Genomic DNA, 23306 nt, shown 5'->3' on the forward strand with positions numbered 1-23306 from the left:
AGCTCACCCTCATGTCTTTTGATTGGGGGTCTGGAACAAAACACCTCCATCCTCCTCCACTTGTGGAATTCCTTCTGGTATTGTTTTATGTGCCAGAGAACCCGCAGTGCAGGCGTCTCCCTCAAAGTCGGAAGTGCCATGGGGTACACTTCAGAGAAGGAAGAAGGAGGTACTAACCTCCAAAACACGACTTTCTCTCTAAAACCCCAGCAGAAAACTCCTGTCCATGGTGGAACTGCGAGAAGGAAGATACATCAAGTTTATGAAATAAAGCTTTTGGGTTTAAGCTGAAATGCATTCTGTCCCTCAAGAGGTGTGCTGTTTGGGAGTGGCAGTGCTCCAGGGGGCACTGGCACAGCCAGTGTTGTCAGGAACTCTGGGAATGTCAGAGACCTTGCCATAGCACCACTGGGTTCAGAAGGGAACACGGAATCAAGGTGTTCTGTAAGGATGCTGCCATGGTGGCGTAGGACAGTAATGTGTCAGGTGTTGCCTCTCCCTCTTTGTCAGCAGGAAAAATGCTCACCTTGGCCCTGTGGCTGCCACAGGAGGTACCTGGGAGCTCCAGGCTGGGAGGGATCAGTGCATCGAGGTTCAGAGCTCAGCTGTGGCTGCGGCAGGCAGCCACATTTTATAGCCTCCTTCAGACAACTCAGAGGCTTTGTTTTGAACCCCGTTCATGTTTTCATAGAATCACATAATGGTTCGGGTTAGAAGGGCCTTAAAGGTCATGTAGTTCCAAGCCCCTGCTGTAGACAGGGACACGTTCTGCTAGACCGTGTTACTCAGGGTCCCATCCATACTGGCCTACTTCCATCACTTCCAGAGATGGAAGTTCTGGCACACTGCTTTTGTTGGTTTTCTCCCACTGCTTTTATTGAAAGACTGTTGTGAAACTTCACAGCTCTCACATTTGGAAATGGTCTCCTGATTTCCAGCTTGAATTTATTTACAGCCAAATTATATTTGTTGCACTTGATCCTAGTCTGCCCACTAGCTTTTCTCACATCTGAGATGATATCTGCTTTTAGTGTACCAATTCGTCTGCTAACTGAAATTATTCAGGGAAACGTTCCTATGCCCTAAGAGAGGTTATTTTAACCTCTCTGAATGAGCTAAATAATTATTCCTGATCTGAGTGTGATCAAGTGCTGGGCTTATTGAATAACAGCATCATTTATTCATAAGGGATATTTATGCCTTCGGTGTAAATACTGTTTTGAAATTGTTTTTGTGAAGAACCATTAGAAGTGTTTATAATGTTTGCCATGTTTTGCTCTTGTTTTTGTAAGGCCCTAGGCAGCAAGAAAGGAGTAGTTGAGCTCAAAGATTGTGATGGGAAACTGCTTTAAAGCAGAGGAGTGAATCACCATTCAAATTATGGTCAAATTGCTTGTGTACCTAGCAGTGCCGAGCATAGAAAGCACAGGAATGAGAGGGGGACGAGAGAAGGAGAGGCAGATGTTATAAATACTGCTGTTCGTCAATTTTAGTTATTTTAGGTGTGAATAAAACATCATCCAGCAATCTATGTAGGCTTAGGAAAACAACAACTGCAAACCTGGTTTGCTAAGATTCCCTTGGTATCTTGGTGAGACTAAAATCCCTGGTCTCTTCAATTGAATTATCATTTTAAGTGTGTTTAAGCTGTTAGTGCTTCTTAAAAAAGCAGTCCTTTTCCCTTCCTCTCCTCCCTGCCTCCCTCTCCTGCCATCCCATCCGCCCACTCGTGCTGTTCTGGGCACGCTGTGCAGTACAAGTGCTTCTGCTGTCACTCAGTGAAACAGGTTGGAGAACGGATATGAGTGAAGAATTAAACGTGTTTTCTAAATCATTTTTTTTTGTGCCTGGACCAGCTCTCTGGTAGAGTTCATCCCACACACTCTTGTGCTGGGAGCAGAGCAGAGGCCTCTCACTGATCATGCTGGAGCTCCCCATCCATTTGGGGAGAGCTCCTCCCAGACAGCCCTACCAGCCCTGCTCAGGGCTCTGTTCCTTACCCACCAGGGTTTGGTGGTAACCTCACAAAGGCTTTTGGACAAAAGAGGCAGCTGTTTGTCTAAGGACACAGACAAAAGGGACATAGAATCATAGAATTCTTTAGGTTGGAAAACCACTCTAAGATCATCAACTCCAACTGTTCCCCCAGCACTGCCAAGGCCACCACTGAACCATGTCCCCAAGTGCCACACCTACATGGCTTTTAAATTCCACCAGGGATGGTGATTCCACCACTGCCTTGAGCAACCTGTTCCAATGTTTGATAACTATTTCCATGAATAAATTTTTCCTAATATCCAGTCCAAACCTCCCCTGGCACAACTTGAGGCTGTTTCCTCTCCTCCTGTCACTATTTACCTGAGAGAAGAGACTGACCCCCCCTGCTACAACCTCTTTTCAGAGAATTGTAGAGAATGATGAGGTCCCCCTGGGCCTCCTTTTCTCCAGACTGAGCCCCCCCCCAGCTCTCTCAGCTGTTCCTCATCCGACTCCAACCCCTTCCCCAGCTCTGTTGCCCTTCCCTGGACATTGTCCAGCCCCTCAGTGTCTGTCTTGTTGTGAAGGGCCCAGAACTGAACACAGGACTTGAGGTGCAGTTTCATCAGCACCAAGCATGGGGGTCTGATCCTGCTGGCCTCACTGCGTGATAATAACATACAGAGCATTTGAGCTGCAGACAGACAAAAGTGGACTGAAGACTACTGCCTCCATTAGAAAGATATCAAGAGGCATTCAGGGGTACCAAAGGAAGGCATTGAAAAGCATTAAAAAGCCCTTTCTTCATGCAAGCTCTCGTAGCCCTGGTACTGACTGCCACGGAGCTGCTGAGTGGTGTCAGGGCACCAAAAGGACGGGTGTTTAATAGGAATAGTCATGAAAACTAGTAAAGAATTTTGCTTAATTCAATAAACAAACCAGCCGATGGTTTGCTAGGGGTAAGGAGTCACCTGCCTTCAGTTTGCCTGCACGTGTGTTTGGCGCAGAGATGGTGCTGTCACAAACGGGAGCGTTTCGGAGGGCTGGAGAGAGGTGGTGCTCAAACTGCTTGTGAGAAGCTCCCTCTGCTGAGAAAGCCTAAGTATGTTCGGTCGCCTTGAAAGAAAAGCCTGCTGGGGGATGTAGGCTGGAGCGGGGCTTTCTGTTTTTATCTGATATTGCTTAATTGCCCGGCTTCTGGATGGTGGTTTTTGAAAGGTATTTGTCAATGGGATACCCACTGTCCAGGACCTGCTTCTCAAGTTTCACAAATATTTCGTGTGAGGGAGTAGATATGTGTGGTGGCTTGAGGAGGAGGGGGCAGAGGATTCGGTACAGCAGCTGTAGTTGGGGTGGTCCTTGGAAAATTAATCAAAGAGGGAAAATGGGATTTTAGTTACTTTAGAAACTTCCAAATGGCTCTCAGGGAAAATGAAACACCACCTGAAGGCTTAGACAAGGATCTTTAGGATGATTAGTCTGTTTTAGGTGTAGGTGGACCTAATGTGGAAGGACTTGTTTAATACCTGTGATGGGGAAGGCTCTCCAGGTGGATTAGCCCACCCTGCCCAGCACACAGAGGGTGACTTTGCTCTTTCCTTCTTGCCTTCGCCTTGTCCTCTCACAGCTTCAGTCCACCTGTTTGCACTGGGAATGGCTTCACCAAGGAAAGGAATAACTGGTGCTGCAGAAACCAAGGATGCCTGGGGTGTACCCTACGTGCTCTCATACTGGCTATGTCGTGTGACCCCGCTCTGTCAGTGAGCTATTGTAGATGGCTGGTGGGACCCATCGTCATCTTGGCAGGAAGCAGACGTAGGGTGTGAAGTGAAATCTGGAATAGTAATGATGGCAGAGCGTGGCCCATCCTTTGGTGGCCGTGCTCTGCATCAGGAGGCAGGGTCATCTGCTGGTCAGCACGTTTGCAGAGCCACTGAAAAAAACCAGTGTGGCTGAACATACGAGAGCTTTCGTGTATTCTCTGTGACATGTATTAAATCCAGCTTTACAACTGCCTGTGAAAAGACACCCTGTCTGGGGTTTATAAAAAGAATCACTTGTCAAAACAGAGAGCCAGACTGGGAAAGGAATTCAGCCTTCCCTTCATTGTCACCAGGGCCAGTGTCCTCTGTTGCAGAAATGAAATGGCTGTGGCGTGGTGGCAGGCATGGAGAGCTGGTTCCTGAAGAATTTGGGGTTCCAGCACTCAAACTGTACGCTGGGGGAGGCCACACTCCTCTGGATGAGCACTGGGGGATGGCAAGCTTATGGGCCACCATCAATTGCTTTCATAGCCCTGCTGGGCATGAGGCTGGCCGAGAGTGAGGAGGGGCAGTGGGTGGAGAAGCAGTGGTGCTCCCCATCTCTTTCCATTGGTGAGATCCCAGGGATGCTGGCAGTGCTGGGCACTGGAAAGGAGATACAGTCAGTGGAAGGCAAAAAGTAGATTATTTCATACTCATGATATAGTGGACACATGTACTAGTGGCCTCCAAGATGCTCAGGGTGAACCTTGATGTGAAGGCAGCTGTGAACCACAGCTGGTGGGGAGCAACTGCAGGGTACCCTCTCCCATCACTGGTCTCCAGCCTCCTCTTGCCTGGAGTGGCAGATGTTGTGGGAACATGCAGGAAGCATTTGGGGCTAACGTGATGGAGAAAGCTTGCCAATGTCACCGGAGGAAAACACTACAAGTTATTTTTCTGTACAGGCCAAATTTTTGTCCCATTTTCAGCTCCCAGCAAATCTGCCAGTGTGTTTAGCCTCCTGGTACCAGATGTACTTGTGGGCCCTTTTCCTCCAAATAAAGCTAAGACTTTTGCTCCCTTGGCTGTGGCCATTCTCTCTGTCTGGTGCTGTCACTCCATCACCTGTCTGCTTTCATTTATTTCAACATTTTAAAAATTTCATGGGCCCACTCCCAGATGGCAGTAAACCGATAAAACTCCAGGCCATGCTCCAAAAACATCAGTGTAACTGTAGGATCTGCCTCTTTGGGTTTCCTTACCTATGCCAAAGAAAAATAGGAAAGCTGTAAGCAAAGCAAAAAAGGAAAAGAATGTCTGGGGAAAAAAAAAAGTTTTAGATGTTGATTATATAAGAATTGTATAGCTGTTACAGTCACCTAGAATATCCTATTAATAAGCAAAGAAATTGCAGCCAGATAAGTTAATAATTAAGGGTGACAAAAATATACCATTGTTCCAATAATAAGGAACTGTATTGGTCTTACTGAAGATAAACGGAGGCGTATTTAACATGATTCAGTGCTATGCTGATAGACTACAAATGTCCTTTTTTTTGCTAGAAAACTCAGTAAAAAATCAGGTCAAAAGCTGATTGCCAGTACTTGTTCCCTCCAAGTTTCTCGGCTCCTTTTGACAGCAGATGTGCCTTGGAAGCAACTCCCACATGTATGGAGCTGAGCAGAAGGGAGCTGGAGGCTTTGAGAAAAGGCTCCTGCCCCTTTCTGTGGAGAGCAACAAGACGTGCTCCTGTATGTGGATCATCCCATGGAGATATAGCATGATTTCAGACTGAGGACTGGATAAATCAACTGCTTATCAGCTCTGCAAATCAGTGACTGGCAAAGGCATCTGCAAGGAAGGTGATGAAGGTGTGATTGCTCTGTTTCCTTTAATACAAGAGATTCCTGTAAAATCCAGTTGGACAGAATTGGTTATAGCCATACCTAGTAAAATAAGACAGCAATTTCAGTGCCTCCTGACACAATCAAAGCCCAGATTTCTTGTACCTCTAGCAAGCACCAAAATCTGATGGTTCAACCCCATGCCAGTGGTGAGTGGTGAGCTTTTGATACCCACATACAGAAACCCTGTGACTCTGAAATCTGAGAATGGGTAAATGCACAGATCCTGTCCCCAGCTCACCTTAAGCTCTAGGTGTACTTCTCAAGCCTTGCACTTGAGCTGGAGACTCACACAACTGCTTTCTGTCTCCTTCTGCCCTCTCCATCCTTGGCGAGACCCATTTTTTTACAGAATGCTTAAAGAAAGCATTGGGAGATCAGCCAGCAATAAACCATTGTCATCCCAGAGCTATTAATTACCATTATCTCTTGTATCAGATAAGAGCCTGTAATAAGCTCTGAACTTTTATTGCATTGAGGTGTCTGCTGACATCCAGACTAATGCAGATTATAGGGCTGGGATAAGCTCTCCCTCATGCTGGAATTGGCACAGTGAATCATGGGGGAGGAGAGTTTTATCCTTCTGTGAGGCAAGGAGTTGCCTGCCAACGAGAGTTGACACTTCTCTGGCACAGAAGTGTCAGGAAAGTGAAACTACACCTTTTCAAATAAGATGAATAGCCAAAGGAAAGGAGAGGATACATTTTGTGGAGAAAGATTAGCTCTCTGGATCCTGGGTGACTTCCCAGGGAGGTCGAGTAGGGAACCCTATGTTCTCCATGAGGCATGGCAGGTCTGTATCTGAGGGATGCTACTTATGGGTACATACTGTGTGGTCCTGTCTCAGTCTGAAGTGCTGATGGTAAGGCATCTGCATATGGGAGATGGAGACCTTTCTTTTCAGTCTGAAGGTAACTAGTTTAGGTAATGTCTTCCAGCTGTTTCTCTGTTTCTTCACATACATCTTTGTATATGCCTGTTACTCACATTCACGTCCTCTTCTTTCTCCCAAGTCAGTATAGGGTTTGTTTTTCTCTGACAAATCAAAGGGAAGAGATAGGAGGTCCTACACCTCCATAGGAGAAATCTGCTGCTGCTGCTCTTTCTTTCAGGCATAAATCAGGAGAACATCAGGAGTGGGATCTCCTCAAAGCCTCAGACTACAGAGCTAACCAGAGTGCAAACCACTGAGGTTGCTGCAGCACTGGACGTGAGTGTTGATATCGTCCAACAGCCTGACTCTGACACTGTTAATGCCATTACAGATAAGTTGCAGCCCATTATTTCCCAAACTCACCTCCTGTTATTTCTTGCAGAATTTCAAAGTAATCTCCAATTACTTAGAAGCTCAGGGAAGAAGATGTAAATGTTCCAGGTTAAAGAGAGGCGAGATGTGCAGGCAGAAGTAACAATTCCTATAGGTCAGCAGACGATGTTGTAGATGAGCTTTGAAGAAAGCAGACAAGCTTTTGGGCACAGCAGTGCACCCAGAGCAACATCACTGCTGCCAGAAGAGAGTGACATTTGGTGTTTGAAACAGAGACCACACAGTGAGAAGAAAAGAGAAGCAAGCTAAACATCACCCATGTCCTGAACTGGGGTAATTACACAGCACCTTTCCCACCACCTATAACCTGCAGACAGCAGATTCTGCCCCAAACACCTGACCTGCAGATGGACTTCTGTGCCTAAAAGTGTGTTTTGGGGCTTTTTTCTAACTATATATCTCTCAGACTAGTAAAAGGTTCTCTCCCTTGTGGTGGTGCATTTCCCCTGCCACCAAGGCTGCACTATGACCTGAGAAATGCTCGATAGGCCTTGGCCTTGACAAACTGTACCTGGACTGAGCTCCTCTTGAGCTTCTCATAAACACTGTCTGCTCCCAGGTTGTCTAAGAAACTCCTGGTTTTTTTTTTTTAATGAACAGCCCTGTAAACTTATTTTTCCTACCTGAATAACAATCCAAGTGGAATAATATTTTTGTTATCAAACTTTCAAAGAAATTTACCAACCTGTAGTGTGGCCAGAATGGAAAATTACTATGACTAAAGCAACTGTCCTGTGACCCTGTAAACAGCAGTCCAAAGTGAGACCCTCTGAGCTCTCCTGGACCTCAGCAGCTGTGACCAGCATCTCCCTCTGAGTGGGGCCTCTCAGAGGCAGCACATTCCCAACTTTGCTACACATGGATCACCAAATGACAATGACAGATCCTGAGCTGCTACCGTCCACTCCTTGAGGCTCAACCCTTTGCCCACTGAGAATATGCAATGGCATCCAAAGTGAGCATTTCACTGAATTTGAGGGGAATTTTTCGCAGGTACCTTGTACAGACTCTTCATGTCTGTATGCATGCAAATGTGCATATGGTATATCAAATGTACTAGGAATGCTGCTCTCCTAGATTCTTAAGTACTTTAGATTTGTAAGTAAGTTACTGTTGTGGCACAGTAAATTCTATATGAATTCTTTGCTGAATTGTTAAGCTTCAGTTATCGGTTAAGTTAAATGCTGTTAAATTTATGTGCTGTTAAGTTTAAATGCTGTTAACTTAAATGCTATTAAGTGCTATTAACTTTAAATGAAGTGCTGTTGGGCCTTTAGGCTGTATTCTTTTTACCCTTACCCTTTCCTGTCCTTTTGTCTCTCCTTCACCCTCCAGCCCAGCTTCCACATAGATAATTTTGAGTTTATTTTGGTTTGGATTGACTGACTCTGGATTATTTGTTTGCTTTTTCTAGGTGTGCTTTACCCATCTAGTAAGTAGTAGAGTGAACCTTGCCAACAAACTTTGTTGTGCTTTCTTTTTCATAATTAATCTGCTTTTGCTGATACCTTTGCAGTTGATTCTTTAAGCGACCTTAAAATGTTCATTCACGATGCTCCTTCCTCTCAGCCATACCTTGTATGTCTCCCCAGATTGTCATGCTTGCAACAAAAGGTTTGCAAGGTTTTCAGGTCTTCCATAGCTCTCTCTGCTCAGGTGTGATAGATGCATCAAGCTTGACTGGGCTGGAAATCGATGTTTCTTCACCGAGAGCCAAATGGCAGCTCACTCTATCAGAGCTGCAGCAGCTGCAGCTGTGGTGCCTCTTCCCTAGCTTCTCTAGCTTCCCTAACTTCTCTAGCTCAGGCATGGGGCTTCCCTTAGGCAAAAATCTCCAGGAGTTCAGGAGAAGTTTTGTCTGACTAAAGACTGAGTTGGGGCATCAGGATTTAACTCTTTCCTTCCCTAACCCCTTGTTAGGCGAATTTCAAATCCTTTGCAGATTTTGTTGGAAAGCTCCTAGGAAGCTCTGTCTGTCCCCATTTGCAACACAGAAAGTCCCTTTACAGGAAACCCAAAGCTTTATCATACCCATTTATCTACACAACAACCCCAAGAGGAGGTGGTGCCTCAGCCTCGTGCTCCTGTACTAACACAAGTCCTGCATGAAGAACAGAAGGAATTTGAGGACATTGCTTGTCCATAAAGCCCTCTGTGGATGATGCTACTGGTACTTTCCAAGTCCCTTTCCGAGGCTTTTCACCACAGTTCTGTTCCTCAGCACGGTGCAGCTTTACAGACTACTGGCTGGGATATTGTTAGTCAGGTTAGCAAACATTTAAACTTTAAAACACCTAGACGTTTTGGATCCAGATGTTTGCTAGCTAATGGACAAAGCTAGTGCAGAAACCACTTCAGAAACTAATATTAAGCCACTTTACACATCTCTTGTTCTTCTGTTATAATTCAAACCCAGTAAAAGCTTTGGAACTAAATAATAAGATATATTATACACAAAAAGGGCTTCTGCACTCAATAAAGTCTCAGGGCAAAAGCATAGCTGTATGGAGAAGGAGTACTTCTGGGTGAACAAGCGAAAAATCACTTTGTGGTCAGAGGCATGATCCCCTTTCACATCCAAATGCTCAGCTTTTCCTGCTGGAGAGCACAAAGCAGTAATCTCAAACCCTCCTGTCCATGTACCAGAACTACCAAAGAGACATCTATATTTAGTTGCAGGTTCAACCCCAAACAAGCCAAAGGACATCGGTGAACATTGCATCATGTGAAGATGTAGGACAAATATTTTCAAAGCCTAGATTTGCTGACTGGATTAGGAAGGAGTGCCTGAGCCAGTATATCAAATAGCACAACTAATTAGGCATTTTAAGAAGATGCAAATTAAGGCAAAGATAAACAGCAGGAGGTTTCTCCCTTGCTTTACGTGTGCTGGGTACAGGAACTCCTTCCCATCTGCCCATCCTCATGGCTCTATGTGCCACAACTCTTTATCACTGTGATGGCTGCTCCCACCTGTGCTGTGCCCTATGGCCTGTGCTAAGGGAAACACAAGATGTGCCAGCCCCTGGGAATGGCTTCTCTCTGGATCTGGACAAGATGGGCACCTCATGTCTGCAGAGACATGTCCCATAAAGCCTCATCAGTGACTCTTTAGTGACCCTGTCACAGGGTGCATGACGAGAGGTGCTTGCTGAAGGCAGCTGGGCACAGAGAGAGTGGCCTGTGTACCAGATCACTGATGGAGACCTTCAACCTGGCCCAGGTATAAGGGCTCTGGCAGGGACCCTGAGCTCATCTTCTTGGGACTTGTTGCATCCAAATTCACTCTTGACTCGGTGCTCTTGGTATCAACCAGCTTGTAGTGACAGGTCAGATAGTGCATACCTGTGTGTGCGCACACACACACACACACACAGAAGTATTGAAAAATCTGACTTATTTATCCTGATTACACATTGGAATACACTATTTTACATGTGATTTGCTGCAGCAGCAAAATTAGGTGAACAGTGAATCAAAAAGCAGCACTTTTTTTGTGCCAGCAGCGTTGCTCAGGCTTAGCATCCTTACCTGGGGGAGGCAATTACTGGAACAATCTCTTTCCCTGTTCCTCCTTTGTTCCTGTTCTTGCAGAGGCTGTAACTGTCTTTTATATCTCCTTGTTTTCCCCACTGCGGTTTCACCGTGCATGGGATGTTTTACCTATTTTGCACTTAGATATTCTGCCTTTATTCTGGAGAAGCCCTTTGACCATGCCCTGTGAGGTATTGCAGCACCTTGTGCACCAGCAGGAACATTCTCGGAGAGGGAAAATGTAGTTTGACCAAGGTTGCTGCTAAGCAGACAGACGTGCTGGCACCACTCAGCTCTTCCAACCTCTACGTTGTGGTGAAATATTTCTCATGGGTTAGTGGTTGCTTGTAGGCCAGATCTCTAGGGAAGGCAGAAGGTTGCAGATGGTTATGGGGCTGTAGGACCAGTGTGCTTGCACAGAGCCACCTCCTTTTCTGCAGTCCTGTGCTGGGAATAGCACAGTCGATGCACAAACACCACCTTGAAGTGCTTTAGAAGCTTTTTGACAATCAATTTTCAGTTAAATATAATATCTGAACAGGTAATGAGCAGAAGAAGGTGCCTCATTGTCCTTCAACAGGGGAACTGATGATTCACAGTGCCCACATCATTCATGGGTAGTGAGGTGAACTCTCAGCAATGACGTGTCTGCAACAGAAAAACCCAGATATTCATTTTTGGGATCCTGGGGACAAACTCCATCCTGCCAAGGAGTGAAACACATGGTATTTGGAGGATATCTGGAATTTATTGTCAGGGATTGCACTGTGAGGTTTGAGAACCTTGCTGCCTCCAGCCTGGGGCTGAGGCCACGCTGGGGTGCTGGCCTTGGGGATCCCTGTCCCATGTACCTCTCTGATGGAGACCCAACCTGCTGCAGGGCCAGCCCTGTGAGAACCAGCCCCCCTCGTGCCTCAGTTTACCATTTGTAAAACTCCGCAGTGTCTGCAGGTAAATAGATCTGTACAGCCACATTTTCTCAGCTGGGCTGAGTGGCTTCTAAGTATGTACGAAGCTGTTATGAATTCCACAACAGGGTTTTGCATCAGTCCCTGCAGTCTGTGGGGTAAACCCTGCACTGGTTTTGAGCTGGTGAGGTGAGGAGCTGCAAGCAGCCAAGGGTATCCATAGAAATGGCTTTGGCTGTCAGCAATGCTCAGCTGCAGCCCAAGAGCAGCGTGATGGATCTGTGAGATACACATTCATAGTACAGCACGGCATGGCAGGTCTTGATCAAATCTCCCTCCAGCTCTGTGATGGGGAATTGTCTGTGAATCCAGATGCTGTCATACCAACCATCCTGAAATTCAGATCAGAGCACCCTCAGCTTGTTTAATATTCGGGTGTCCTCATGAGTGCTGCAGGGTAACAGTTTTAAACTAAAGAGGGTTTATGTAGATTAGATATAAGGACGAAATTTTTTTACAGTGAAGTTGGTGAAACACTGGCAGGTTGACCAGAGAGGTGATGGATGCCCCATCCCCGAAAAATTCAAGGCCACGTGGGATAGGGCTATGAGCAGCCTGATTTAATTGAAAGAATCCCTGGACATTGCAGGGACGTTGAACTAGATCTTCTTTAAAGGTCCCGCCCAACTCAAACCATTCCATGAACGGGGTAAAGGGGCAATACTGGTATTTGACAGAGAGGTGAGGAGAACTAAAGTGGTGACAAAGCAAGCTCGTGGCAAAGATCCTCCTGTGCTGCAGCGTGGGTCCCCCACCCATAGAACAGTGATGTCCCGCCCGTGGGGCAGTGCCTTCCACAGGGCAGGAGGGTGTCCCAGCCACAGGGGAAATCCGAAGCTCTCGGGAGCGCCGCGCACCGACGGGACGGGATGGGACGGGATAGGACAGGATAGGACGGGACGGGAGCGGGACGGCGCTGAGGGGAGCCGGGACTGCCCGTCCCTCCGGGCCGGGCCGTGCCGTGCCGTGCCGGGAGGGAGCGCCGGTCCCTGCCCGCCCCGAGCCGCCACCGCCCCCGCCCGCCCCCGGCCCCGCCCGCCCCGCGGGCCGCGCTCGGCGGAGCCGCCGCTCGGCCGGAGCGGGGCTGGTGCGGCGGTGAGTACGGCTCGGGGCGGGGGACTGGGGGGACTTGGCACTCCCGGCTGGGCACTGTGCCGCCGGGGAGAGGAGGTGCGGGCACCGACCGCGGCGGGAAGAGACCCCTGGGGGTGCCTCCGGGACCGACCACTTCAGAGGGAACGATGCTCGGGCTTCGCCCCAAAGCCTGGTAGGGGACACAGGGCGGGGGGGAGGCAAGTGCTTCCCTCTGTCCGAACATGCCTCGGGCGGCTGAGCACACCAGATTTCTCGGATGCTCTTCCAAAGCATCAGTGTTACTTTGCTTTGGATGGAGATCAAACCCTCACTAACAGCAATAACAAAAAAAAAAAAAAAAAAAAAAAAAAAAGAAGGAAATTTGGATAGAGGCAGGAAGGGATCTCCCTAATGACATGCTCACTCTTTGGCACATCTCTTCCCGGCGCTCCTCATCCGTGACTAAAGGTCTCCAGCTCCGCGTGGAAGGACAGTCCGTAAGTGCCGTGGAGGGACGGGTGTGGAGGCGGATTTCTACTTGGTAGCGGTGGGAGAGGTTCAAAACTCTTTTCTTCTCTCATGTTGTTAGAAAAGAGCGTTTTTCTGAGTAATGCTTAGTAGACCCTGTGAATCACCATCTGCATAACTTTATATGGGGGCTGCTATTCTCAGCATCTCAGTGGAACTATGTAAACTATCAACATTCATATCTGTTTGTACATGCAACGTGCAAATCTATTCCCTGGAAAACTATTTCAGAGCAGGTCAAAGGAGGAGACAGTGCAGAACAAAATGTCAGGGTGGCTCGGTGGGTGGAGACCGGTGCTGGGGAGCCGACAGTTGCCTCCTTGGAGGGGCAGCCCCTCTGTGGAAACGTGCTGGGAATGCTCACCAGGAGATGTGCTGTGCAGGATGCTGAGTGCTCAGGGAGTGGAGCCAGAAGAGGCTCGGGGATCAGGGACTCAGGTCCTGCCCAGGCCTTGCTCCTTCGGGCTCTTCTTCCAGAGGTTGGTGTGCTAAGAAAACATCATGGGCCTTTTAGAGGGGCTCAGGAGAGCTGTGGAAACCCAAAAGGGGGTTTGGCAAGGGGATGGCATGATGGCAATGTCACCCAGTGATGGTAGTGCCGCCCAGCTCCGAGGAGCTGCTCCCACACACGCGTTGCGGGAGCACGTGCGGGTAGGCTGGAGGAGCTTTCAGCGCTGCTCCCCGAGCTGTGCTGGTTTTGTCAAGGGAGAAGAGTTTATTCTCTTGAGCTGTCAATCCATCACCTCCCAGAGGCTCTGCGCCTTCCCTCCGCCTCCCCCTTGCTGCCAGCATTCCCAGATGTGCACAGTGCCGCAGGCTGCAAAATTCCCCATGCCCAGGCGGGGGAATCACAGCATCTCCCAAACCTCTCCAGGGAACTCACAGCGTCTCCCAGACCTCACCAGTCTGACCCCAAAATGAGAAGAGTTGTAGAAGCTGAATATTTCAACTCTTGGTGCTGGTTCAATCCAGGCTTTCAGTTTGGAGCGACCTGACATTTCCAAGCAATTGAGTTGGGAGGTTTGCTGTAGGGTTTTTTGGGTTATATTTTTTTTCCTTAAATAATATTGGCTGAAATTTTTCCATGAAAATGCGTTGCTCTCCAAAGGAGCTGCATTCACGGGTCAGTAGTGTTCTTGCGCTCCTTTGAGCATCTCCTGCTGCAAGGCAACATGAGTCCAGTTCTTCTGTTGTGTCCTGCTTGTGTTCAGTCATGGGGTGGGGATGCTGACCCTTAATAGCATCTAATACCATCTTCAACAGTCCCTGCTCTGTCTCAGCTCAGCCAAGCCCCTGCCACTCAGGAGGGATCATCCCAACATGTACCCCTGTCATGGATGGAAGCTCTGCCTTCTCCCACCTCAGGAACATGACCTCATTCCTAGTAGGTGACTGCAGCTGCCTGGATGGCAATTTGGGCTCGTGACCCTGGGACAAGAGCTGGAGTGTGCTGCTTTCATGCAGGCTTCCCAAATCACATTTCTCATCCAATTCCTTCATTAAACATAGATTAGATCAGATAGTGTTTCTTTCACTACAAAGTAATTTGACTTTCCATTTAGTGGGCCCATCTGATAAATAATGGCTTGAAATAACATGATTCCACCTGACCTTGATCACTACAAGTCCATGCTGGACTTCTGCTCCCTGCCTAGCTCTGGCTCAGCACCTCCAGATCTCAGAGTACAATTCAGGTCCCCACTCTTGGAGGTGAGCCCTGTCTGGAGTAATGGAGACCGAAGCCACCACATTTTGTTACTGACATACAGGCAAAGTGATGAGTGCAGAGGTGACAGCTGAGTGTGGATCATCCATCTGTCCATCCACCTCTGTGCTTGAGCCCCAATTCCATCCTGGCTGTGCAGCCTCTCCACTGGCACTGCCACCAAGAGAAACCCTCACAGTAGAGTTACTCAGGACTGAATCTGTCTGGGGGTGTTGGTGCTTAATTCCTACATGGTCCAAAGCTTTTTATCCTTCAAGAAATAGGAGCTGAACCTGAATCTTCTTACTGGGCACTGAGCAGGGCCAGAGAGGATGTGATGGGACCTCTCTGCCTCCCTGGTTCATTGGTTGGTGGGGAGCAGAGGATTCCCAAGCCCAGGGAGTAAATGCTCTCTGTTGCTGGAAAAAGCAATGGGGAATGAGAGCCCCACAGAGATCAGAAACCAGGTCTCCCTCCCCACATTTTCCAGCACCAGGGAAGCATGGTTGTTCTGTGCATGTGACATTTAGCTGAGAAGGGCCACCCCGCTGGAAGAAACCACCGTGATAGGGAGGATGAAGGTATTAATAACACTTGTGGGATTGATCTTGATGGGGACCTGAGAAGGTGTGCACTGGAACTGACCGTAACCTCTTCCATAAACTGTGCTTTGATCAGAAACCTGGCTGGCATTCTGCCAAGCTGGGGAGTAAATCTGGAATAAACCACAAAGACAAGAGCTATGAAAGCCCCTGGAACTACCCTGGCTGGGGTTCCCATCCTGCCTCCATGGGAACGCTGTTGTTTCTTGAAACTGAGGATGTTTTTACGGGGCTGTTGGGAAGTTTAGTTGTTCAAACTGCACTGGCTTTGCTCTGACCAAGGGCTTCTCATCTGAGGTGGTGTAAATGCCCTTTCTGATGGTCAGTAGTAAGTAGCTAAAGAGGCTATACTCCCCGGAGAAGTCCTAGTTCAGTCATTTTCTCCTCTGGCAGGTCTTCCACGACCTTGTTCTGCTCAAACCTGGCCCTCTTTTTGTCTTGCAGGACGTGGGCTCTCTCATGCCTTGTCTCGCTCTTCTTCCCTCCTAAAACCTCATTCTGAAGGATGGCAGCTGCCTCGTTCCGCTATGGCCTGACCATCACCGGGGCTGTGCTGCTGGTGACGGGGACGCTGTGCTTTGCCTGGTGGAGTGACGGGGAGGTCGGCTCATCGGGAGGCAGCAGCGGGACTCGCCTCCTGCCTCCCCGGGAAGCCGAGGCAGTTCCCAGCTCCTCCTCCTCCAGCGCCCTGCTCCGCTCCGTCAGCTTCTTCTGCTGCGGTATCGGTGGCATCCTCCTCCTCTTCGGCCTCCTCTGGTCCGTGAAAGCCAACACCAGGGTGGTCTCCCGCCGCTACCAGTACCATTTCCCCAGGGACCTGCAGTACTTCACCGCGGAGCCTCTGGAGAAGTGGAACTGCAGGTGGGTGCCACGTCCCTGTGCGGTGCTTGGGTGGACAGAAGTGGAGGGTGGATTTGACTGTCCCGTGTGCCTGAGCCTGCTCCCAGACTGGCTTGCTGATGAATCTTAAAGGAGCAACAATGCATCCACACCGCCAGCCACTGCTCAGACCCCGCTCTGTGCTCTCCTCCTGCTCCTGAGCAGATGTTCTTGCTCATTAGTATCAACCTGAGCCCCCACACTCCCCTTTCTGCCAGCTCCTGTCTGCCCACGCTGGCTGCACCCGCGGCCAGCTTGGCTGCATCCAGCTCTCCTTGCCCTGCAGGGCCATCACAGAGGGAGGCAACATCTCCTTAGCAGATCCACCAGGCAGAAGACTCCATTGGTTTTTTGGCAGAAGGTTTGAATTTGGGGGTAGGGAGGTCACCCAGACCTCCAGCTGTTGAATCCTGCCCTAGTCTCTCAGATCTGCAGTGCTCTATAAAGACGAGGGTGTTTATGCCATCTTTAATGGAAGCCAAATCTATGTTAAAAGGGACTTAAAAGAAAAAAAATAAGAAAAATAATTCTTGAAACATCATCAAGAGTGTTGTTAGAGGGTCCTTCTACGAAGCCCGTTTTGGGGTTTAGAAAGGCCCCTCACCCTGAACACCACTGCTGCTTTTTGAGACCAGACTCTTCCAGTGTGAAGATCACTTCTTGATTTAAAAGTTTTTTCTCAAAAGTTTTTTTTTCCCAGAGACTGCAGTGGAAACGGAGCCAGCCGGCCCTTCCCAGTGCTGTTTTATGGGGTCACAGCAAAGATCTTGGCTCCAGCATAAATCAGGCTCTGGGGAAAAGCAGCACTAAAAGAAACTCTTAAGAACATTAAACCATAAAATTTCACTTGGAGTGGGAGGCACGTTCCTGGTTCTCCTGGGGTTTCAGTGCCCCTCTGAGTATCTGTGAGATCGTGATCCAGTCTGGGTACTCTGGGGAGAGGTTCCACCTCCCGTGGAGAGCTTTGCTGTGCCCCTATAGGGAATGTCCCTTTCCCTGAGCTCCCAGCTCCCCTGCTGGATGGGACACAGTGCCCTGGCGCTGTTGGTGCTGTGACAGCTCTCTAGCCCCAGCAAAGCATGCTGTACTGGGATAAATCCCCCTCTTTGCATTTCCAAGGCAACATCCCCATGCAAACTGAGGCTGTTTGTCAAGACTGCCAGTGCAGAAGCCCAGGGTGGTCTGTCTGGGACAGGGAGCTGTGAAGAGTTCAGGATGGAGGAATCCCTGTGGAACATTGCAGCTTTTCCTTTGGACCAGCTGTGCTCTGCAATTCCCACCACCTCCCCAGTGCACTGTGCTGGGTTTTATCTGCAACGATGAGTTGCTTTCACAGCCTCCCTGACTTTGGGCTGCACAGTTCCATAGGGTGCCAAGCAGGACCATGCACAGGGCAAAGGTTGTCCAAAGGTTTTCCCTGTACACAAACTGTGTTTGCTCATCAAAGGACTGCTGGAAGTGACACCAGGCTTGGATGGTGCATGGCAGGCACAAGAGTGCGGTTTGACTGCATTGAACCAGGGATGGCTGCCCCTTGCCCAGACACTTGTACCAAATTGCTCCCTTAGCTGCTGGCAGCCTCTGTGACTGGGGAACTTCCTCCTGCATGGCTCCCCATCTTGGAGCCCTTGATCCTGGGCATGCAAAACCTGCTGATGTGCATATATGTCCATTACGCTTAGATGGGGTTGAAAGGGTGTTTGGATGCTGCAATTGATGGGCACTAGGATGCTCTGGTTGGTGGGTGTTGGGATGCTCCAGTTGATGGGACACTGGGATGGCTCTGGTTGACAGGGCACAGGGATACTCCAATTGACAAGTGCTGGGGTGGTCCAGTTATTCGGTGCTGGGATGCTCTGGTTGATGGCTGCTGGGATGCTCAGGTTGAGTGCTGGGATGCTCCTATTGGATGCTGGGATGCTCTGGATGATGTGTGTGTGCTGCTGGGTTTCTTCTTTCCATGCAGCAACTGGGATGCCAGTGCCATCCCCACCTATGAAGAAGCCCTGACCTGCAGACCCGCCCATGGTGCCCTGGCCTATGTCCAGCCCCCGGGGAGGAAGGAGGAGCTCACACCACCCCTGTACCGCTACCTGGAGGAGGATGAGAGCTGGCAGGGCGGCCGCCGGCGCAGCTCCTCTGACAGCGCCTTGTTCCGCCCCAGCCCATCCTGGCTGGAGACCCTTCACCCCGAGGAGCCGCAGGCAACACCTCCCCCCAGCTATGAAAACATCAGTGTCCGAGGGGTCTGAGCTGGGGTCAGCACGGGCCGTGACTCTATGGGTGGCTGCCCAGTCCCTCAGTTTTAAACTGAGCCCCTTCCTTTGTGGGGAGGAGAGGAGGGTGGGCAAGGAGGGGAAAGGGTCAACCGGTGCTTTCTGAGCTATCAGTCCAGGGCTGTTGGGATTGTGAGTCCTGTGGGTGATGAGTTCGAAGCATTGGGAGTAACTGGCATGTTTGAAAGCCTTTGTATTTTTAATAAAACCACTGTTGGTTGCAGATACTTTGTGTTCTCTGCTCTGACCCACCCTAGGGAGCTCCTGTCAGGCAGGGGGCTGCCCACTCAATAATAAAACCTGCAGCAGAGAAGGAGGAACCCGGCCAGAGAAAACCCAGCTCTGTGCCGCCCCATTTGCTCCTCTGCCTTTGCAATGCCCCTTCCAGCCCTACCTCCATCCCTTCCACCTTGCTTCCCAATGTACTGACTTCCCACGCCTCACTTCATGTAGTGTAGAGATGCTCAGTGGCTCGTGTGTGTGGTCAGGGCATCCAAGTGCACTTGGCATTTCAGGCAGCATCCTTTAAAGAGCCATCCTGAGCACACAGCCCCCTCCCTGCACACCATGGGTGGGTTTGCAGCCTTGCCCAGAGGAAAGGCCAGCGGCTGTGGGGGCCACTGCCAGTTCCTCCATCCCACCAAAAGAACAGGCTGCCCTGGGCTCCCTGCAGACCTGCAGAGCTGCAGAGTGGCTTTGGAGCCATAGCCACATATAACATATTGTTTATAGCATATTATTTGTATGTGCTCCCACACGTACCGAAAAGTAAGGGAATAAAATGAAGGTTAATTAAAACCACCAACACTGTCTGGCTGTTGGATATGTTTTGGGAAGGGGACACCTTTTAACACTTCATCTCCAACTTAAGCGAACACAGGGCACAGGGGAATTCTGTCCTCACTGCCCCTGGAGAGACCAACCCCACTGCATTCTTCCCTGGCTTTAGTCCCCCCTTTGCAGCCCACCTGCTGCCCCACGAAGCAGCCTTAGCACTCACCTGGAGAAAGACAAGGGATGTTCCAAACCCATGGGCCTCCAGAAAGACCCTGGAGCACTCCCTACTTCCCTGTTGCAGCCTCGCAGCCCTTGAGAACGTGCTGCATCCTGATATGCCCCTTATTTGGGGCTCTGCCAGCTCCAGTTTATGGCCAACTCCAGCTTCAGTGCCCAGGGCTGGGAAAATCCCAACAGGATCAGCCACTCTCCAGGTTCCTGTGTCTGCTGCCATTGGCCCCCTCACCCTCCCTGTCCCTTCCCCAGGCATGGGGTGCCCTCAGGGAAGGTTACGCGGACACGTGCAGGGCGGCCTCACTGGAGTGTGAACCGCGGGTCAGTGTTTGCATTCATTACAAACCCATTAAAAACTGGCTGGCTCAGCCCTGGGCAGGACCAAGCTCAGCGTGCAGCTGATCCTCAGCTCCTGGCAGCGTCTGGAAAGAGAAACCACTCCTTGCCGCAGGTGTGCTCAGTGGGCGGCAGCGGCAGTAAACGGGCTCCCTGGCATCTCTCCTTCCTGCCTCTCCCACCCAGAGCCCATGGCGGAGGAGAAGACCTTCCGTTACGGGTTCATCATCTTGGGTTTCTTCCTGGTGATGACGGGAATTTTCATCATGAGTGTGGAAAAGCCCCACATCTATATCACCTTCTGCGTCCTGGGTGTGCTGCTCATAGCCGTGGGCATCACCTGGAGCATGTGCCAGTGCTACCCAAAGGTAGGATCCATCCTACTGCTGAGTGCTTTGTGGGGCTTGGGGGCTCAGCTGGGTTTGGGGGGCTTCAGCTGCTGTGGATGTGTAGTCTTGGGCTACATCTCAACTTCCTCATCTATGGGGTGAGGTAGCAGCAGATTACCAGGGAAAGCCAGCTGAAGTAATCTGGAAAAGGAATTGCTGGTTTGGGATGCTCATGGGCTGCTGATGACTGCAGGATATAGCCCCTTGTTTCTTTCCCCCCTGTACTCCTTCACCCTTCCAACCCTGGAGCCCGGTGCTTTGCTTCCAAGCAGGCAGCAGGGAATAATCCCAAGGAAATAAACTTGTGTTCATCTCTCCCATGCAAACCCTTCCCAAACTAGTCCCTTCATTGGGGCCTGGGGTTTGGCAGGCTCCCAGAACTTCCAAGAAAGGACTGTCAAGGCCATGGACATCGGAGGGTCCCGGCCCCCCAGAGCTCAGCCCTCCCCTGCCAGTCTCCTTGGCAGAGGGCACTGCCAGCTCGGAGGGCAGCCACGCGTCCCTGCCCTGGGAAACGGGTCTGGCAGAAAAGGGTTTTTCCAAAGGAGAGGGCGCCTATGGCACTGATCTGGGCAGTGCTGGATGGCCTGTCAACAACTTGGCTACCCTCCAAAATGTGGCATGGTGACCTCAGGACCTGGGACCAGCTGGGACCTCTGAAATTGGTTTTGTTTCCTGGGACTGGGGTGAAGCTGACCCCAGTTTCCCCAAAGCTGAGCTCAGCCCCAGCGAGGAGGGTGGCTTTGCTGCTGTGCTTGGGGCTCAAGAATAGGGCACCCTCAGTGTTGTCCCTGACCACTGACCCCCCTGTGGGCCCTGGGACCTGCTCTGAGCTTGGGGGCATGTGTGACTCCACAGGGGAAAAGGGCTGTGCTGGATTCATTTATCCATTATTGATTTCTCAAAAAAAACCCCATTTCCAATCAAGACATCCAAATGTGGTGGGAAAAGAACCTAAACCCAGCTGAAGGGACACTCTGGACCTTTTACCACTAAGGAGGGTCGAGTGTGCCCAGCACAGTACCTGGGCTCTTCCTTCCTCTTCCCCCCAGATAACGTTCATTCCTGTGGACCCTGAGGCTGAGCGGTTCCTGGACTACAAACCCACAGTGCTGCCACAGAAGGACATCTGGTGGGTCCCAAAATCTGTACACAGAATTATGTGTGTGCCCTAGGGACAAGGACACTTTTTGAGACTGGGGACAACTGCACTGACCGCAGCACAGAATGCCAAGTGGGAGCCAGGGTGGGGCAAGCAAAGGATGTCTGAGCCACCCCAGGGCTGGAGCCTGAGTGATGATGGGGGATGCAAAGCATCCAGCTGTGTTCCTGAGGGTATCCCCTTCAAGGACCCATTGGCTCTGCTGTTGGTGTGGGCAGTGATGTGGCCTTGGTAGCCTCTAAAGCCAGTCCTTCAACTGATGGAGCCCTGCATGCAAGTGCCCGAGGATCTTCCAGCTCCATGGGGTCCCAGTCCTGCTCAGTACACTGTCATTCCTTTGCCCACAGCTTGATTGCTCCCTGCCCCAACCAAGACGCCACCAGCACCTACGAGAAGAGTCTGCCATCCTATGAGCAGATCCAGAGGCAGGCAGTGGGCTCAACCCCACTGCCACCTGCAGCACAGCCCAGATCCCGCAGCTGCTCCCAGTCAGCTGTGCAGGCCAAAGCAGAGGTCCACCGGGAACTGGGGGGTGCTGGAGACCCCCCACAAGACCTGGCACCTCGTCTGGAAACAGCGGCAGGCAGCTGGTATGTGATGCTTTTGGGGTCAGGGTGGCACTGGTGGGATGCAGGGCAAAAATAGGGGGGGATCAGACCAGGTCCTTCAAGAGGAAGGAGAAAAGGCAGAGGGGTCTTTGCGGGTTACACAGCACTGAAAACCCAGCCCCTGTGGAGCCTGGGCGGTGTCTCAACCCACAGGGAGTCTCTATACCAAATTATTTCCCAGGAGGAAATGAGGATGGGCTTTGATTGTAATTTGAATTTTCCTTTAATTTAATTTTATCGATACAAATAGCTTTCCTCACCAGAATAAACCCCAAGTTTCTGGTCAGACTTTGGTAGAAATGAGATGTCCAGTACTTGACCCTCAAACTGGATACCACATATGATGTCCAAGCACTGGTTTGGGAGGTCCCAAAGGGATTTGCAAGTGATGGAGTGAACCATGCAGGCTTAGGGCATAGGACTTGGATGCCTCTGCAGCTGGGTTGGGTGCACTGCTTTCCGCTTGGGATGCAGGAAAGGCAAGGGCAGCCACCACTTTGTCCTGTGGGCAGAAGGAACCTGGCAGGCAGGTGTCCCTATAAAGGCAGGCATGAGGAGGCTGGGATAGGGTAGGGCCCTCCTAGGGTGCTCCAGCCACCCAGGAAAAGGGAACAGGTGATGCTGGGATGCCGGCTGAGCAATGCTCCAGCAGCCACCAGCTCCAAGGGAAACCCCAGCTGTGTTTGGTTTAACTCACACAACATTCATCAGCCCTCCCTGTCCCCACAGCCCTCCTCATCCGGCCCCTGGGGATGCGCCACTGGCATCCCTCCTAGACGAGATGGACACGCCATCGCTGGAGGGCTCCATGCCCGGGACCCCCACGCCACAGAGCCGGACCCTGCCATCCTCTGGTCACTCCAGCTGCACCCCAACCAGCTCCCCAGTGAGGGGACAGCGCTCCAGATCCCCCCGCAAAGGCACTGGGGAGCAGGATGACCTTTATTATGGGCTCCAAGAGGAGCCAGATGCTCTGCTCAAGGACAGCGACTGCCTTTTTGAGCCTGAAAACTGATTTCACTGAGAAAATGACCACTTGGCACAGACTTCTCATGGAGTGGATGCAAACGTCACAGCCTGGAGGAAAGGGGATGCCCCTGAAAGTGCAGTGCCTGCAGCACAGAAGGACCTCCAGGCTTCTGCACCCCTTGAACATACCCAGCCTTTCTGGAAGCTTTCATTCCCCCAAAACTCAAATGGGGGACTGTTGCCTCCTGAATTCCAAGCATATGGGACAAGGCCCCCCTCTCTGGAGCCCTTTGGATGGGCACAGAGAAGCTG

General features: G+C 50.5%; 2 protein-coding genes across 4 annotated transcripts; both read left to right on the forward strand.

The window, feature by feature from the left end:
- The first annotated feature begins 12505 nt into the window (after positions 1-12505).
- On the forward strand, positions 12506-18742 carry TMEM61 (transmembrane protein 61). 3 transcript variants are annotated; one of them, XM_050307316.1, is made up of 4 exons: positions 12514-12550; positions 12998-13026; positions 15809-16225; positions 18210-18742. In XM_050307316.1, exons 3-4 carry the CDS (start codon positions 15870-15872, stop codon positions 18493-18495), a joined length of 642 nt encoding a protein of 213 aa, XP_050163273.1. In that variant the 5' UTR covers positions 12514-12550; positions 12998-13026; positions 15809-15869; the 3' UTR covers positions 18496-18742. The 3 variants fall into 3 exon arrangements, with proteins under 3 accessions (XP_050163272.1, XP_050163273.1, XP_050163271.1); XM_050307315.1 differs by lacking the exon at positions 12998-13026 and having other exon boundaries at positions 12506-12550; XM_050307314.1 differs by lacking the exon at positions 12514-12550 and having other exon boundaries at positions 12742-13026.
- A 1315-nt stretch (positions 18743-20057) lies between these two features.
- BSND (barttin CLCNK type accessory subunit beta) lies at positions 20058-23040 on the forward strand. The gene is made up of 4 exons (XM_050307319.1): positions 20058-20234; positions 21308-21387; positions 21765-22007; positions 22755-23040. The coding sequence occupies exons 1-4, from the start codon at positions 20058-20060 to the stop codon at positions 23038-23040; spliced, it is 786 nt and encodes a 261-aa protein (XP_050163276.1).
- Positions 23041-23306: the final 266 nt, after the last annotated feature.

Source organism: Myiozetetes cayanensis, unplaced genomic scaffold, assembly GCF_022539395.1.
Source record: "Myiozetetes cayanensis isolate MyiCay16 unplaced genomic scaffold, myiCay2020 scf12, whole genome shotgun sequence".
In the NCBI taxonomy this organism is placed as follows: Eukaryota; Metazoa; Chordata; class Aves; order Passeriformes; family Tyrannidae; genus Myiozetetes; species Myiozetetes cayanensis.

Bases quoted from the DNA above. Each gene is read 5' to 3' on its own strand.
- BSND (XM_050307319.1), top strand. From the start codon at position 20,058: ATGGCGGAGGAGAAGACCTTCCGTTACGGGTTCATCATCTTGGGTTTC. The intron at 21,388-21,764 runs GTGGGTCCCAAA...CTTTGCCCACAG, and splicing joins CTGCCACAGAAGGACATCTG to CTTGATTGCTCCCTGCCCCA. The intron at 22,008-22,754 runs GTATGTGATGCT...CTGTCCCCACAG, and splicing joins GAAACAGCGGCAGGCAGCTG to CCCTCCTCATCCGGCCCCTG.
- TMEM61 (XM_050307315.1), top strand. From the start codon at position 15,870: ATGGCAGCTGCCTCGTTCCGCTATGGCCTGACCATCACCGGGGCTGTG. The intron at 16,226-18,209 runs GTGGGTGCCACG...CTTTCCATGCAG, and splicing joins CTGGAGAAGTGGAACTGCAG to CAACTGGGATGCCAGTGCCA.